At 55.8% G+C, this 16,051-nt stretch overlaps 3 protein-coding genes across 3 annotated transcripts; 1 reads left to right on the forward strand and 2 right to left on the reverse strand.

Annotated features, from left to right (window-relative positions):
* Positions 1-254: 254 nt before the first annotated feature.
* DCS_05553 (ankyrin repeat protein) lies at positions 255-6,052 on the reverse strand (the record flags this gene model as incomplete). The annotated part of the gene is made up of 5 exons (XM_040802855.1): positions 255-1,504; positions 1,560-1,807; positions 1,867-2,643; positions 2,695-3,800; positions 3,851-6,052. 5 exons carry the CDS (start codon positions 6,050-6,052, stop codon positions 255-257), a joined length of 5,583 nt encoding a protein of 1,860 aa, XP_040657888.1.
* Positions 6,053-7,777: 1,725 nt separating this feature from the next.
* On the forward strand, positions 7,778-9,717 carry DCS_05554 (bifunctional purine biosynthesis protein; the record flags this gene model as incomplete). The annotated part of the gene is made up of 3 exons (XM_040802856.1): positions 7,778-7,926; positions 7,990-9,472; positions 9,562-9,717. The coding sequence occupies 3 exons, from the start codon at positions 7,778-7,780 to the stop codon at positions 9,715-9,717; spliced, it is 1,788 nt and encodes a 595-aa protein (XP_040657889.1).
* A 677-nt stretch (positions 9,718-10,394) lies between these two features.
* Positions 10,395-11,295, reverse strand: DCS_05555 (DUF1275 domain protein; the record flags this gene model as incomplete). The annotated part of the gene is made up of 2 exons (XM_040802857.1): positions 10,395-11,032; positions 11,091-11,295. The coding sequence occupies 2 exons, from the start codon at positions 11,293-11,295 to the stop codon at positions 10,395-10,397; spliced, it is 843 nt and encodes a 280-aa protein (XP_040657890.1).
* Positions 11,296-16,051: the final 4,756 nt, after the last annotated feature.

A 16,051-nucleotide genomic window follows, 5' to 3' on the forward strand; every position in this document is an offset into this window, starting at 1 on the left:
GAGCTAAGCCGTCCGCCAAGTCCGGACGAGCATGCCCGGGGAGTAGTCCACCCATCAAAGCGGCCACGTCTATAGTCACGAACAATGTCACTACAAAGTTACACCAGTCCATAAGCTGTTTCAAGCAGTGTAGTATTCAATTTGCCCGTAAGCGAGATGCGAATTCGTGCGTGCCAAACTTCTGCCATCCTCAGTAATCATCTTTCACACCCACGAGCCCCAACCCGTCCCCACGCCGTCACTGCCTATCCCCATCATCGAGCACTCTTTGTACCCGCTTTCTCAGCCTCGTAGTCAGAAAACTTCCAAGCGTGGCTCATGCGTGTCTCGCTGACCACAAAGTCGGATACGAAATCATCATGGCCATCCTCTGATGTCTGGTCATCCTCGGGCTTCTGGTCGTCATCGACGTCGTAGGTACGGTTGGTGACGCTGAAGTAACGGGATGTCGTGTAACTCTCGCCCAGTCTCCTGGCCACATCATTAGCCTCGTTCAGGCTCACCAGTCGTCGTCTGCCAGCGTGCTTGGCGAGCGCAGTGGAGCAATAGTCCCAGATGAGCTTCTTCAACATGTCGGCTGGTGGATACGATTCCGTTTCCCCCTCTCCGATACCCATCGCCGCCGCAACAAGTCCCAGGATGTTGGCATCGTAGTCGCCGCTGAGACCGAGACCGCCAATCTTGGCCTTGAAGACCTCAGGGCTGTCGATTTTGACCGCAGTGTTCGTGTCAAAATCGTCCGCGCACTTCTCAATGAGCCCGTTGACGCCAGCTCTCCTGTGGTGTCTGAAGATAATCATGTCAGGCTTCTTGAAAATCTGACTCTGCAGCCGGTCATGAGAAATCTCGACTGGCGTACGACCAACGGCGTTCTCGCGGAGCAAAAGTTGGGGCTTGAATTCGACAAGCAGCTTGACGAGAGAAAGCATGTCGCACTTGACAGCAGTGTGCAAGCAAGTCTCGCCCGCGCCGTTGAGCATGTCCAGCTCCTTGCCTCCAGAGTAGCCCAAAAGTAGTTTCGTCATGGCCACAACAGCCTTCTGGTCGCCATACCCTTTGGGCAACCGGTTGTTGCGGTGGCGATGATAACGATAATATGAATCGTCGCTCGCGTCAGATACGCCGCAAATGGACGAGATCCAGGCATGCAGAGGTGTCATTCCATCCTCGTCCAGGCTCTGTCGCTGCAAGAACAGGTGACTTCGTAAGTCGGAGTCGAAAATATCGAACAGAAGCTTGACCTGGTCGGCCGTGGGGTTGCCGACGAGAGCGGCATGGAGAATGTTCTCGCCCGCGGCATTCTTGACTGACTGGTTCGCACCGGCGGAAACCAGGAGCTTGGCGTACTCGACACGACCTAGCCTGCAGGCAAGCATCAATGGGGTATCGCCCTCGCTCGTCTTCTTCTCGAGAAACTCCGGAAACTCCTTGACGAGGTATCCGAGGAGCTCCACCGATTCCTCGTCGACGTCGCTGAGTACGGCACAGTGCAGCACTAAATCGTCTATCGAATGGTCAGAAAGCGCCTTGCTCACGATGGTCCGGATACGACGACTTACTGTCTGCATCCAGCCATTTTGAGATGGCCCGGTCGAAGCCCTTCGGGCTTTCCCTCAGATTCTGGAGCCGCGCGTCATCCCGAGCCGCTTTGGACATGCCAAACTCGCGATACAGCCGATGAGGTGTATCGCTCAAGAAAAAAAGGACTCCTTCCAGGGATCCACCCAAGGCGGCGTGAAGAAGTGGTGGTGTTCTCAATCCACTGGTCCTCGTCACCATGCCGCGTCCGGCTGTAGCCCAGTCCTGTCTGTAGAAACGGTCAATGTGACTGGTACGCAGAAACGGGTTTGCGAACGTGGGACCTACCTCTTCTTTCCATACACGGTCAGACCTTCGTAGTACCGTGGTTTCCCCTTGTCGACCTCAACACCGCTCTTCTTGACGAGGTGATCAAGCGGGATGCCTGCACCAGTTCGCTTGATAATCTGGCCGAGCAGCATGGTCTTGCCATGCTCCACAGCCCATCGAAAGTCAGACTCGGGGAAGGTGAATCTTTCTCCTGAATCCTCGCCATCATCATCGGAAAACCCATCACTAGAATAGCGCTGGACCATATCCAACAGGATCTTGAGGCCATACGCATCATCCACGGCTAGAACGTGCCCAAAGAGGCTTCTTTTTTCGTGCTCTTTGGCTACCTCCGCATTCCCGACGACGAAACATTGGACGGTTTTGCAGATCTCATTCAGGGGCTTTGTGTGAGACTCCACCTGCATGGAAACCTTGCCGATGTCGTTAATGGTAAAGGTTTTGTCCACCTTTTCGGAAACAATTTGAGGTTCGTCGACCGACCCTTGGCTCTCGTCGTCCTCGCTATGATATTCTTCGTCGTCGTCGTCACGCTCGGTTTTCATCTTATATCGCAGCTTGTCCTTTTCGGGGGGTGACCATTGAGCCTTCAAAATTTCAAGAATCCCCCAAGCGACATCGTGGTGCCCTCGGAGGAAGGCCAGAGAAAAGGGAGAATTTCCCGATTGGTCTGCAATGGAAACCTTGAGAGGCGCCTGGTCTTTCCCGGTACCCCACGCTTCGAGAGTCATCGACTTGATATTTTCCAAGTTTCCTACCCATGCAGCCTCCATGCTATTTGCGGTCAGTACCAACGTGGCTCCAACAGTGGGCATGCTAACTCACAGCTGAATGTATCCGTCTCGCCTGGCATCATTTATGCTACTATCTAGAGTGAACCTGAAGGTAAATTCATAATTCTGCCGTTCCAGATGCCTGAAAGCTGGCCTGCTTGCCTGGTCCTGTTGCGTAACATCAGGATGCAATTCGGCAAATGGCTTGGCACCATTGTCCTTCAAAACTGTCTCCAGCTTCAATAAACCAGCCAGGGCGTCTTCTATGGCCTCCTTCTTCTGAGCTGCTCCCGCGGAACTCTCAAGACGCTTTCGTTCCATTTCGTATTGGATGTCGTCTCGTTCGAAATCTTTCTTGATGCGCTCCACATCGTTCGAAACCGTCCAGTGTTGGTATGACCCGGGCTCATATTTAAGCATCCATTCATCCATCCCTGGTTTCAGAAAAGGTTTGTTGCGGTTCGGCGTTTCTCCAGTATATTCCTTCAGTTTCTGAACATGATCTCGCACCAGGTCCAATACGGATTCCCCCCAAGGATACGCGTGTGTGTGCTGATCGGCAAGCCGCCCCTGGGTTTCTGCCGTCAAGGTGTTTGGATCCGCACCATTTCTCAGGAGTGCCACAGCCGCATCAAAATTGCCCGTGCGAATGGCAAATATGAGCGGCTGTTCGGTGTGCCCGTGGTACATCCTGCGAGACTGCTCCAGGTTCGCCATGCTCAAATGAATCGGCGAAACCTTGGCTGAATTTTGCCAAGCGTCAAAGTCGACTTGAGCATTGGCACCAGCATTCAGAAGCATGAGTGTCAGGACTGAGTCTTCCTTCTCCACAGCGCTATGAATCGGAGAGTATGGCTGAGGGTTCCAGCCGTACCCGGTGAAGACGAGATGGTTGATGGCCACTTTGATGCCAGCCTTGTCCTCACTAAGCAACACGTCAATCATGTCATGTTTTCCGCTATCGACAAACTTCTGGAAAGCAGTGTAACCTTGCGAGTCGGCTTGAGACGAGGTGGCACCAAGCTTAAGGAGCAGCCTAGCCATGGATTTGGCCTTTTCTGGTGGGAGAGACAAGGCGAGCGTCAGCGTCAAGATGGCCGCGGTTCTGTCGGAGTCTGATTCGAGGAACTTGACGGGGAGAATCGAGTCCGCTCCGTACTGTTCGAGGTCAGTGTCTGGACCGGAGCAAGATGGCTGGCAGAACTTACATCGCATAGAAGCTTAACAGCCTCTTCATGGCCCTCGGCGATGGCCAGATGGAGGGGTGAGCATGGAATATCCCAGCTGAGAACATCAACCTGGTAGTAATCGGGTTCATCGTCCGACTCGTCGGCGATGACGCCACCATCATTCTGGTCATTATTCTTTACCTTGACGAAACCGCCGGTGGCTACTGAATGAACTTCTGTTTCACTTCCAGCATCGTCAACAAGTTCACCGTCGGATTCGCCATCGGATTCCTCGGCTTCCTCGGATTTGTCGCTGAGAGGTTCAGCAGCCTCGTCCCGGATGTTCAATTTTCCTCGACGAAGGGTATCGTGTCTTTTTGAGAGCCTCTCCTCTTCCGCTGTTTCGTTCTCGATGCTCCTTTCCATCAATATTCGGATCATCTCCGTATTTCCCCTTGCAGATGCGAGGTGAAGGGCAGTCTTTCCATCCGCCAGCCTCGCCGTCAGTCGACAGCCGTGGTCAACGAGACATTTCATAATCTCGGGCGACGAAGTCATGACGGCAAGATGAAGAGGGGACCTTCCTGTGTAGTCCCGCTTATTCGGATTAGCATCTTCTTGCATCAGCCAGTTGCGAACGGCATCCACGTCTTGATCGACAATAGACTGGCATAGGCTTGCCGTGTTTCCGACATAGGCCATGTCAGTCCAGTCTTCCTCGGTCAGGGGATTGAATGAACCGATTTGCTGCCGTCCGGGGTTGTCGATGAGGAACGAGAGCTTCCCAGAGATGTAGATCTCGGCCTCCTTATCCGCAGTCTCGATCTCCTCTGGCGAAGCAGGCGTGGGGCAGGATCCGCAGCAATCCTCGACGATGTCGTCGACACGGCCAAAAAAGGCGGGATGGCGATGAAGGTACACCTTGCGTTCCTTGGGTTGGTTCCATTCGGCATTGAGCAGCAAGTCTCGCGTGTAGCAAAGCTTTTCGATGTGCTTGGCGTTGAACTTTTCTCCGTAGGGCACGGTGAAGGTATGGTAATTGCTAACGTCCTCCTCCGATAGCCAGTCGGCAACCTCATCTTCATGGGAGTCCTTGATGTTGCTTCTGATGGCGAACCTGTAGTTGTTGTGCTTTTTCGGTCTTCCACGCTCCATTCGTCGCCTGTTCAGATAGTCCTCTCGTGCGGAGGTTGTCGGCAACTGCTCGAGAACCAGGAGCCTCGCGAGCCCGAGGGTTCGGCCGAAGCTCCTTTCGAAGATGGTCGGATCAATTCGACTCCGATCTAGGTCGGCCCAGTACACCTCAAAGTTGCGATGGGAATACTTGGAGAGACGATTCTCATACGACGGGCTGCGTCGGGTGAGATCGATGTGGTTGATCTGGGTGATGAAGCTGCCTAGGGCCCTCGGGGTGACGTAGACTTGCTTCCCGTCAAAGGCACCTCCGGCAGCGTCAATGTCGAAACCTGTTAGAATTTCGCTGACGGATTTGTAGACTCGTAGGACGATCTGGACGGAATTAGGAGGGGAAATTATCTGCAGCGAAGGAACGGCAGCACCCACCTGGACATGCCGCACAGGGTACTGGCTGGCGATGGTGACGGCGTACTTGGTACGGACGACGGTAACTTCGTTTAGAAGGGCATCACGAATGGCCCTCTCAATATGCTTCATCTTTTCGATGGCCTCGTCATGCGTGAGGCCGTACAAGAAGAGGTCAACATCGGATGCTGGACAGAACTTTTCATGGTAGTACTCTCGAAGCTTTCGCTTGGACCCGGTGAACTCGTCGGGCACAGGCAGGAGACAATTGACGACGGAGGAGCCGGCAGCGACAACATTGCTCCAGTCCATCTCGACGAGAGACGATTCAGAAAAGACGTTGAAGTTGTGCTGAAAGGCGGAGATGTCGGCGACCGTGGCTGGTGAACCGTGGAGCCGACGTTTATCGTCTGGGAGAGCCATGATATACCTTGCCTGCTCCTCGTCCGATTCTTGAGACAAATCTCTGGCACGCGTTGTGATGTCCTTGGTGTTGTCGGTGAAGAGGGGGACAACATTGATATAGGGGTCATCAAGAACCGGGTTTTTACGATCCTGAGCAAACATGGCTCTGAGGCAGGCTTCGTATTCGCGATAGGGTGCGACAATGTCCACCATGGACGCATCTGGGTTCTGGGCAATGTGCTTCACCAGCTCCTGGTGAGGAGCGGGCAGTGTTATGGTGTCCAATGCGGCCATGTTTGCGAGATGTGGAAGGGGAAATCAATCGTCGTTGCCGATGCGGCGGATCGATGGTATCCGTGGATGAAGAAGCACAGCACGGTGCGGTGCGGTGTGATGCGTCGGAGAGGCGAGAGAGGGGAGGGGGTGAGATGAGGGGCGCGGTGAGACGGATGAGAAAAGAAATGATTCCGATCTCACCGTCGGAGACGAGAGACGGACGGTTTTTATATTGCAGAGGTGATGAGAATCCGCCAGCAGGCAGCAGCGGCCATGGCACGCTATATGTGCCGAAAGATTACCACATCACGACCGCACAAGTACAAGTACACCGTTCACGTATGCACGATGGCACTTTCCGCAACGGCTTCACCGTCTCGAACGGCAGGCCAGGCAGCAACGCGGCAATGTAGCAATTGAGTTTTTGTCCACATCACCGACTTGTGGGCTTTCGCTTGCGGGGGAGTCTGCGAAGGAGCAAGTATCACAGTCGGAGATGCAATTGAATGAGTATTTCGTCGATCGTGGGCAACTGGGTGCCTCGGCTGCGATGCGTGCATTGTGGCATTGAGGCTGAAGCATGCAATTACCAAAGTACGGAGGAAAGTGCCTACGGGGAGATGTTGACTACTACATATACATGTACTGCTCGGTAGACAGGTACATGTTCCTAGACTCATTATTTATGATGTTTCAAGTACATTCATACTGTCACATTTGTATGGAGTACTTGCAGCACACAACGTCCTGTTTGTTGGGTTCTACTTTAGTACTTGTGCTCCGTAAGTACATCTCCGTACAAGTTACAGTAATACAGCAAGTACTTGGGTACTAAACCAGTACTTGTACGGAGTGATCCGCGATCCGGACGTACTTACTGTATATTAATATGTGCTCCGTACTTTAGGCAACACTTGGCAGTGATGCCAGCCGCACCAATCTTAGGTATACCTAATCCTAATGGTACTATGAGCATCTCCTGAATTACAGTACAAGTACTAGGGAGATGACCAGGTACATGTACAAGTAAGTGTAAGTACTGTAAGCAGAACTACTGTACCCCGTACCTATGCAGTACTCCGTTCTCTGCTAAAGATACGGAATATTCCTATTAATACTGCACTGCATAGGTAGGTACTCAAGTACATGTAGGCGCAAGTGACGCCATACGGGGTACATGTAAGTACTTACTTACAAGCACACCTACCAGTATTCTGACTGCAGTGGAGTACAGACATTGGCATGATATGGCGTCAACGATCCCCGCCAAGAGGTACCCCCGAACGATGGAACATCGATTGGGGTCTAAATAAGTAAGTGAGTATTAGGTAGGTACTGCTGCTGATTGAATAATTACTATTCGTGTATCCGTATCCGTCTTGACAGTGTTGACACTTGAATTGAATGTACAAAGTACGGAGCACCTATGACACAATGGGGATTGTGAGTAAGAAGGTACCGAGGTACTTTTGCGTTCGGTGCAGGTTTAGGTGTACAGTACCTAAGTAAGTACAGTACAGACAGTACCTAAGTACAGTACGGTAAGTACAACTACGTAGGTGTTTCCCGGTGGGCCAACGTGGTGCTGAATTAGGCAGGCATCACATCACCGCCCAAGCCCACGGTATAATTAATATAACCCCGCCAAACTTTTTCCCCTCCGACTTGGGCTTTTTGACCGTTCACAATCCCACCCCCATCACATCCCGCGCTTGACCTGCTCCAGACAGTCAGCCGCCCGTCATGTCTGGAAGCCAGAAGATCGCCATCGTCTCCGTCTACGACAAGACCGGCCTCTTGGACCTGGCCAAGGGCCTCGCCCAGCAGAATGTCCGCATCCTCGCCTCGGGCGGCACCGCTCGCATGATTCGCGAGTCTGGCTTTCCCGTCGAGTACGACAACTGAGGCGGCCGCATGCTGACGGATGGTCCGATGGCTGACTGGGACCGCAACAGGGATGTCAGCGCCATCACGAAGGCGCCCGAGATGCTCGCCGGCCGCGTCAAGACGCTTCATCCCGCCGTGCACGCCGGAATCCTGGCGCGTGATCTCGAGTCGGACGAGAAGGACCTCGCGGACCAGAACATCAACAAGGTGGACTATGTCATCTGCAACCTGTACCCCTTCAAGGACACGGTGGCCAAGGTCAACGTCAGCATCCCCGAGGCCGTCGAGGAGATTGACATTGGCGGCGTCACGCTCATCCGCGCGGCGGCCAAGAACCACAAGCGCGTGACGATCCTCAGCGACCCGACCGACTACGCCGGCTTCCTGAAGGAGCTCGAGCAGGGCGAGATCACGGAGACGAGCCGCAACCGATACGCCCTCAAGGCCTTTGAGCACACGGCCGACTACGACGCCGCCATCTCGGATTTCTTCCGCAAGGAATACGCCGGCGCCGGCGACCAGTTCATGGCCCTCCGCTACGGCGCGAACCCTCACCAGAAGCCCGCCGCCGCCTTCACGGCCTCGGGGAAGCTCCCCTTCAAGGTGCTCTGCGGCTCCCCCGGGTACATCAACCTGCTCGACTCCCTCAACGCCTGGCCGCTCGTCAAGGAGCTCAAGGAGGCGCTCGGCATGCCCGCCGCCGCGAGCTTCAAGCACGTCTCGCCCGCCGGCGCCGCCATCGGCCTGCCCCTGACGGCCGAGGAGCGCAAGGTGTACTTTGTCAGCGACATCGAGGGCATCGAGACGTCCCCCCTGGCCCAGGCGTACGCCCGCGCCCGCGGCGCCGACCGCATGAGCAGCTTCGGCGACATCATCGCCCTCAGCGACATCGTCGACGTGCCCACGGCGAGCATCATCTCCAAGGAGGTGTCGGACGGCGTCATCGCTCCCGGCTACGAGGAGGCGGCTCTCGAGATTCTCAAGAAGAAGAAGGGCGGCAAGTACCTCGTCCTCCAGATGGACGCCGACTACAAGCCGGCGCCGGCCGAGACGCGGACCGTGTACGGCGTCAGCCTCCAGCAGCACCGCAACGACGTGGAAATCTCGCCCAAATCCTTCGGCACCATCATCACGCCCAAGGACGCGGGGGCCCTGCCCGAGAGCGCCGCCCGCGACCTCACCGTCGCGACGATCACGCTCAAGTACACGCAGAGCAACTCGGTCTGCTACGCCTACAACGGCCAGGTCATCGGCCTCGGCGCCGGCCAGCAGTCCCGGATCCACTGCACCCGTCTCGCCGGCGACAAGGCCGACAACTGGTGGATGCGCTTCCACGAGCGCGTCCTCGGCATCAAGTGGAAGAAGGGCACGAAGCGGCCCGACAAGAGCAACGCCATCGACCTGCTCGTCAGCGGCCAGCTGCCCAAGGACGGCGCCGAGAGGGACGCTTTCGAGGCCGTCTTCGACGAGGTTCCTCCCGCCTTCACGGCCGCCGAGCGCGAGGCGTGGATGAAGCAGCTGAAGAACGTCTGCGTATCGAGCGATGCCTTTGTAAGCAGCATCCCCCCACCCCCGCGGGCGTCGTTGAGCTCGGCGCGCCGAAGAAGCCGGTTCAGGCGTCGTCACTGACAAACGGCCAGTTCCCCTTCATCGACAACGTCTTCCGTGCCGTCAAGTCGGGCGTCAAGTACATTGCCGCTCCCAGCGGTAGCCAGAACGACGGCGCCGTCTTCGAGACGGCCGAGAAGCTCGGCATGACGTTTGTGCAGCAGAACGTTCGCCTCTTCCACCACTAGCACAGCACGACGGAGCGAGGTGGACGGGCGAAGGCGTGCCCGCACAGAAATGACGGAAAGGGGTGGGCGAAACGAAGTGGAAAGTTGCCGCCATGCTGGACCATTTTCCTCGTCGACGCGCACCCCGTTTCCGCACCCCGTTCCGCACCCCGTTCCACCCACCTACCTGTGCTTGGCTGGAGGCTCACGCGGCGCGCACGCGCGGCCAGAGGGATGGCACGAAGAGGAGGACAGGACGGATGGTTGCACCGGCGACGCGAGCCGCTTGAAGGACAATTCGTGCACCGCCTACAATTCGCGCACCGCCTACAATTCGCCGCCGTCTGCCGGACCAGGAAGCTTGGGGCGACGGGCCCCGACTTTGCGGGCTGGCGACTGGTCGCCGCTTGAGATTGAGAATTCCATCCTCCCCGTCGAGACGCGCCTTACTTTGGTCGGCTCGTGGCTCGAAGAACAACACGCATGCGCAATGTCATAAACGTCTCTTCGTCATTCAATATGCAAGATGTCCCTGCTCATGGAGCCACATCGTAGACTGACTCGTCACGGGTTCCGCTGGCTCAATGCCGGCGCCGCGGCGACCATTCCGCGCTCTCTCCCGATGGCAATGCCTACACTTTGTCACGCACCTTGGCCGGCCCTGCCGACCCGGTTCTGCTCGTAACAGGCCACGACGGTCATGCGGGCGACGGATCCTGCGTCTCCTCCTTTTGCGAAGGGGTGAAGATGAAGAGAATGGTGACGAGGACCTTTCCGGCTCCCGACATGGCAATGGCCGTCGCCGAACCCACCTCCCTGTAGACCAGGGCACCGACGAGGGCGCCGGCAACCAAGGCGAGGAGGAAGACGACGCGTCGAGTCCGTGGCCGGTTCTTCCGCACAAAGAGCTTCTGGTCGATCATCAAGTCGACCCAAGCGGCCGTCGCCATGGCGGTGCTAATCTCCGTCATGGCGAGGCTTCGCGACTGAACGACCTGGCTGCCGGCGGCAAAGGCGAGCATGCCGACGACGGCGAGCGCCGCCGGGCCTCTGTCGGCGGTGCCGTGGCGATACTGCACGGCGGCGGCACCCAAGACGACGAGGCTTTGGATCAAGTTGCAGAGCACCAGCCACCATCGTTTCCGAGCTCCAATGAGATGGCTCAGCTGGCCGGTGAGCCAGCCGGCTCCGAGGAACATGCCGAGGGCCATGCCGATGTTGGACGTGATGAAGGCGTCGCCGTTGAGATGGGGAAGTATGAGGGCCAAGGTGAGAAAGACGGTGTTTCCCGTCTGGTTGGAGGCGAAGCAATGATAGTCGGGGAAGGTGGTGGCATCTAAGAAGAGCTGTTCAGCGGGCGTCCGAGAGCGCCGGTTGCCGTCAGGGTCGCTCACCTTGCATGCCGGTGCAGAAGGTTAAGATGGCAAGCTGCAGTTCCGCAAAGGTGGATGATCGAACATCTTGAGAGAAATGATGGACAAGGCGAGCTTTCCTGGACAAGGCCGAGGACGGTGGTTCATCCATCGACTTGCACTCCGCCGTCGGCTCTACGGGCGAGGTGGGCACCGGGTGGCCGGTGGTGGTGGTGGACGACGACATGCCGTGCTCCGTTTCGAACCGGCCACCTGCGCTGCGCAGTCGTTTGATGGCGCCGGAACGAGGGCAAGGAAGATTTGCTTTGGCGTGGAAGTGTAACGGCAAAGGCAGAGTTTTTGGTTCGCAACCAAGCACGAAGTGCCTACCTAGTATTATAAGTAGTTGCATGTTTCTTTCGCCGATGGAGGTCCGACAGCCGTGCCGGGGGGTGGATCGCCACTAGTAGATCATGGCGCAGTGGGGAAGAGGGTTCGAGACGCCGGCACGGCGGCTTCTTCGCGGCGCCTGCGTACTTTGCACGCATGCACATGCATGCTTGGCTGCATTGCGTACGAGAGCTCGAGGAGAAGACAGAGGGGGAGAAGAAAGACTTGGGCGGACGGACGGGTTCCGTCGGATGCAAGGGCTCGCGGACATAAGTAAGTGCATGGTTCCCAGCAGCTCGTCGGCTTGTTCCTGCTCGAACATGGCCGACGTGGGCGTATCTTGGCTCGATCACGCCGGCGCAAAGTATGGGCATGAGTGATAAAGCGGGCATGTTCTGCATGGACAAGTTCTTGGGCCTTTTTATATCATTTCTGAAGGGTGTACGGAGTAACGGGATAGACATCTCGTCTGCTCGGCTGAGCAAAAGTCGACGGTTGCGGCGTCGGTCTCATCGAGCCAATCACGTTCTGCGCACGGCGTTCCCGCCGGAGCGGGTCCAAACCGGTTGCCGAACGGCTCGGCGCACACACATGTAGGCCGGAAGCGGCTGTCGGAGAAGCCCCACGGTCGCCGACAGCCGCGACACAAATTCAGCGGTGTATGAGGTAGGTAGAGTCACTGGACAAAAATGACGATTCTGTTTTGGCCTTGCTACTCGTACAAATTGACTCGATATTTTTGCCACCCCCCGTACCCAAGTACTTGCACACCTAACCCACACCTATGCAGGTGCACCCTAAATAAGTACTTGCACAAAAGTACAGTACTTCACCTACTACACAAGTACTCCGTACATGTAATTAATTATACTGTACTCCGTAGTTGTATTCTTCAAACGGCTGTACTTGTGGACTGTACAGCAACACTGCACATGCAAGTAATGGCCTGTTCGTACGAGACGATTGCAAGCAGAAACTGACTGCATGCCGCCGAGAGTGGCTCTCTCTCTCCTTCACTTTCCAACGCGTTTGCGCATTGTTCAGGCTGCTCCGTCGGCCAGAACCAGCTCCAAGGGCAGGGCCAACACAGTGCATTATCATGCACTGGCGCACTGTAAGCGTACGCATCGCATGAGTTGCTGCCACGGTGAGCTCTCCATGCTTCTTGCACCATCCTCCACCCGCTCGTGCATGTTCCTCTGCAGCACACGACTGTAGACGTTTGCCTCGTTGCTTTGCGCATGTCCACGAGAGGGACCGAATGCGTCCACCGACGGCGGCGGCATCGAAGCAACCTCCGCGGGGGACGGGCGCATCGCGAGCCACGTGGGAGGGGCAGCATTGATGGTGGGCGATGGGCCGAAGGATGGACATGCTACGTCCCCGAAACGACAAGGAATACTTGCGCTGTAATTACTCTCCGTACCGCACTTGGGTGTCCGACGTACATGCACATGTACGCTGTAATTACTGCATTAATACTTGAGGACTACTACGAAGCTCGCCTGCAAATTCAAGCAAGTACTTACTGTACATGCCGGCACATGGTAATTACGGAGCAGGTATTATTCGATGCACCCGTACGGAGAGCGCAGTTGAAATCTCGGTACGTAGCCATATCCCATTTTGTCACGGCGCACTATTACCTGTGCAGGTATAATACCTGCTGAAGGCACAACTCATGGTGTCATACTAAGTATACACCTACTGCAGTGGACTGATGTACGGCATCGGCGCACCGTTCCGTATCAGTACAGGTATTACTGCAGCGTCGTGCAATCCCCGCCGCGCTTTGCACTAAACGGAGCACGCCGGCAAAGATGCGGTGAATGAATGCTTACGGAATTTCCACACCACCATCCATCACTCCTGGGATGCCTTGGCTGGAGGGCGCTTCGCTGTACTTGGGCGTGCTACACTGGCGTCGTACTTGGGTGCGCCATGGTATGGTGACGGGCGTACCTGTAGCACCACAGTACATTGGCGTACCTGTAGCACCACAGTACATGTACCGCACACCCAAGTACAGGATGGTGGGGTGGCAAAGCGTCGATTCACTTTGTGTTGTTAGTACGGCGTACTCCATAGCGCTACCAAAACTGAATCGTCACTTTGTCTAGTGACTGCAGAGCAGTACTTACTTACAGTAGGTGAGTATTAATATTACTTATTACTTTAGTGCCTAGTAGTGAGTAAGTACTCCGTAAAGGCGGCGCGAGCAGGGTGGCCATCGCAGCAGGTACTTACGTCGAGGTTCTGGTCGACACATACAACGTGACATGCCATCAAGGCCATTCATGCCCGCACGTTCATGTCTGCTGCACCTCGGTCCGTCCGGACGAAAAAGACGACGACCTATCGGCCTCTTTCACGACCCACGAGAAGAGGATGCACAGCCATGTCAAGCACGACGGGAGAACGCAGTGCTTGTGCTGTCGAGGAAGCACTAGCGCCTACAGGCTACAGCACCCATGTAATGGGAATGCCGCACTACTGTAATTACAGAGCATGGTGGCGGGGCGAGAAGGATTTGCTCACCAAACCTACCCAGTACTTGCAGTACAGCATTGTGCAACAATCGTACGTGCCCTCCGTTCTAGTATACCCTAGGTACCTAGTAGTAGTAATAGCCCAAGTACTTCAGGTGTGTGTACTGCAAGTACTTGCTTGGAGATGCTTGCCTATCATGATAAATCGCTGCATCTGCACCGGCGTCGCACTCCAGCCTTTCGTAGAAACGTCATCGCAATGTTGCATTGTATCGATATTCACCTGCTTTCGAGCAAGGCAAGCACGGTATGCAATAAGCCTTGTCAATGTAGGTGCACTACTGTGGCACGACTTGAGTGCAGTTATTACAGGTAATTACATACACGTAACTACCTAGTACTGTAGGTGAACAAGTCCCAAGTAATACAGCGCCTAGGGTGGTGGTGGAGCACTGGAAATCGATGGTCGTCCTTGCAAGCCCGGAGTAGTCCGTACCCCCTGCCAATGCTACCCTACCTACGTGTCGTAATCTTGGAAGCATGCAAGAAGCGAGTGCTTGCAGGTCCCCGAATCCTTGCAATTACAGGAATTAGGTGGTTTGCCCCGGCAATAGTTCAAGGGCGGCCAAATGAAATCACGATTTGTAGTTGCAGGCGCCAATCCTTCCGTCGGCATTGGAATCCCTCCGTCGGCTGTGGGGCGCCGCAGAGGAGAAAAGACTGCATCGTATTAGGTAATACTACTTACAAACACCTTCATCGGACAAGTACAAGTGTTACAGTAAGTACGTACATAGGATGATGTTCATTGCCTCTCTGATCACTTGTGCCTGCTCAAGTTATTACTTGGCTGATAATACGCGCAGCACATGCCAGTTTACGTACCAGTACTTCGGCAGTACCAGTTCTTGATACGAAGTGTTGTACCCGCGGGCACCCCTTTGGCATCCCTTTTGGCATCATCCAGCCTGGTTCGAAGGTTGGGTCACCTTGACTCCTGGCCTGCGAGTACTTGGAGGCGTTGGTGGCAAGGAACAAACACCTTCATGGACATGCGCCGTACTCGTGCTCCCACTTGCCCGTGCAAGTACGTCGTGTGCATCTGCTCGCGGTACCTACGAGCATGCATGTACTTGCACTGCACCAGCGCGAACCCAAGTACTTGTAATTAATAGTCGGTAAACGCAAGGAGCAGCTGCCCACCTCCGATTCAGCACTGCAGTGCTGTAGGTGCCAGGTTAGCACTAGGCACCTACTCAGTGTGCACTCCCTATCGCCCGGTGCCTGCTGCAGCGCTTGACATGTGCAGTACGGAGCAAGTACAACCACAGCACTGAGCAATACTGCAAGTACACCTACAGCTGGATGCCGCCAGGGAAATGCAGCGCCCATGGCGGCCGAAAGCTCCCCGACAGCTCACCGTGGCATGGTAGGTCAAGTAATAGCCCGCAACCACCCACGGTTGTTCATCCCCGGCCCCTCCCGGCCTGAAGGACCCCCTTGTCGTCGGCATTGTGTGCAGTACTTTCACCTACAGTACTGTACTTGCTCGTCGACCATTTCCAAGCGCTGCACATGCAGGGTTTGCGGCAAAAGTGCGCCATGGCTGCTCTCCACCAAGGCGGACATCACCACCGCTGCGTTACATGGCGCCGTCGCCGCCATGGCTGCCCGTAACCCGGTTCTTGGGATCCCCGCTCGTCAACAAGCGTCGCGCTAACCACGAGGTTTGGCTCCAGCAGAACCGAGCATCGATGCTCACCTTTGTCTTTGCTTCCACGGAATCGCTTCCACGGGCATCGTTCGGGCGCTGGCGGGCGCCTGGTCGGCATGAAGCAAGGCGAGCTGCCGTCCCCATGCTGCCGGCGTGGTCGTTGCTCGGAATTCCCCTCATCGGTCCCGTCGTGGGTGAATATTTTACGAAATAATCCTTCCACCATACCGCTAGCCGTCGGCCACTCCACCGTCCGCATCGTACTTCGTCATGCGTGGGGAAATGTGACAGACAGTATCCTCCTCGACCCTCGGCACTTGCGTCCATCGGCGGAGCACTTCAAGTACGTACAACTATTACTTGCTCGCAGTACCACTGAGTGCACGCACGGGGTGCTCCGTGCGTGTGGC

Source organism: Drechmeria coniospora, chromosome 02 (assembly GCF_001625195.1).
Source record: "Drechmeria coniospora strain ARSEF 6962 chromosome 02, whole genome shotgun sequence".
NCBI classification, from domain to species: Eukaryota; Fungi; Ascomycota; class Sordariomycetes; order Hypocreales; family Ophiocordycipitaceae; genus Drechmeria; species Drechmeria coniospora.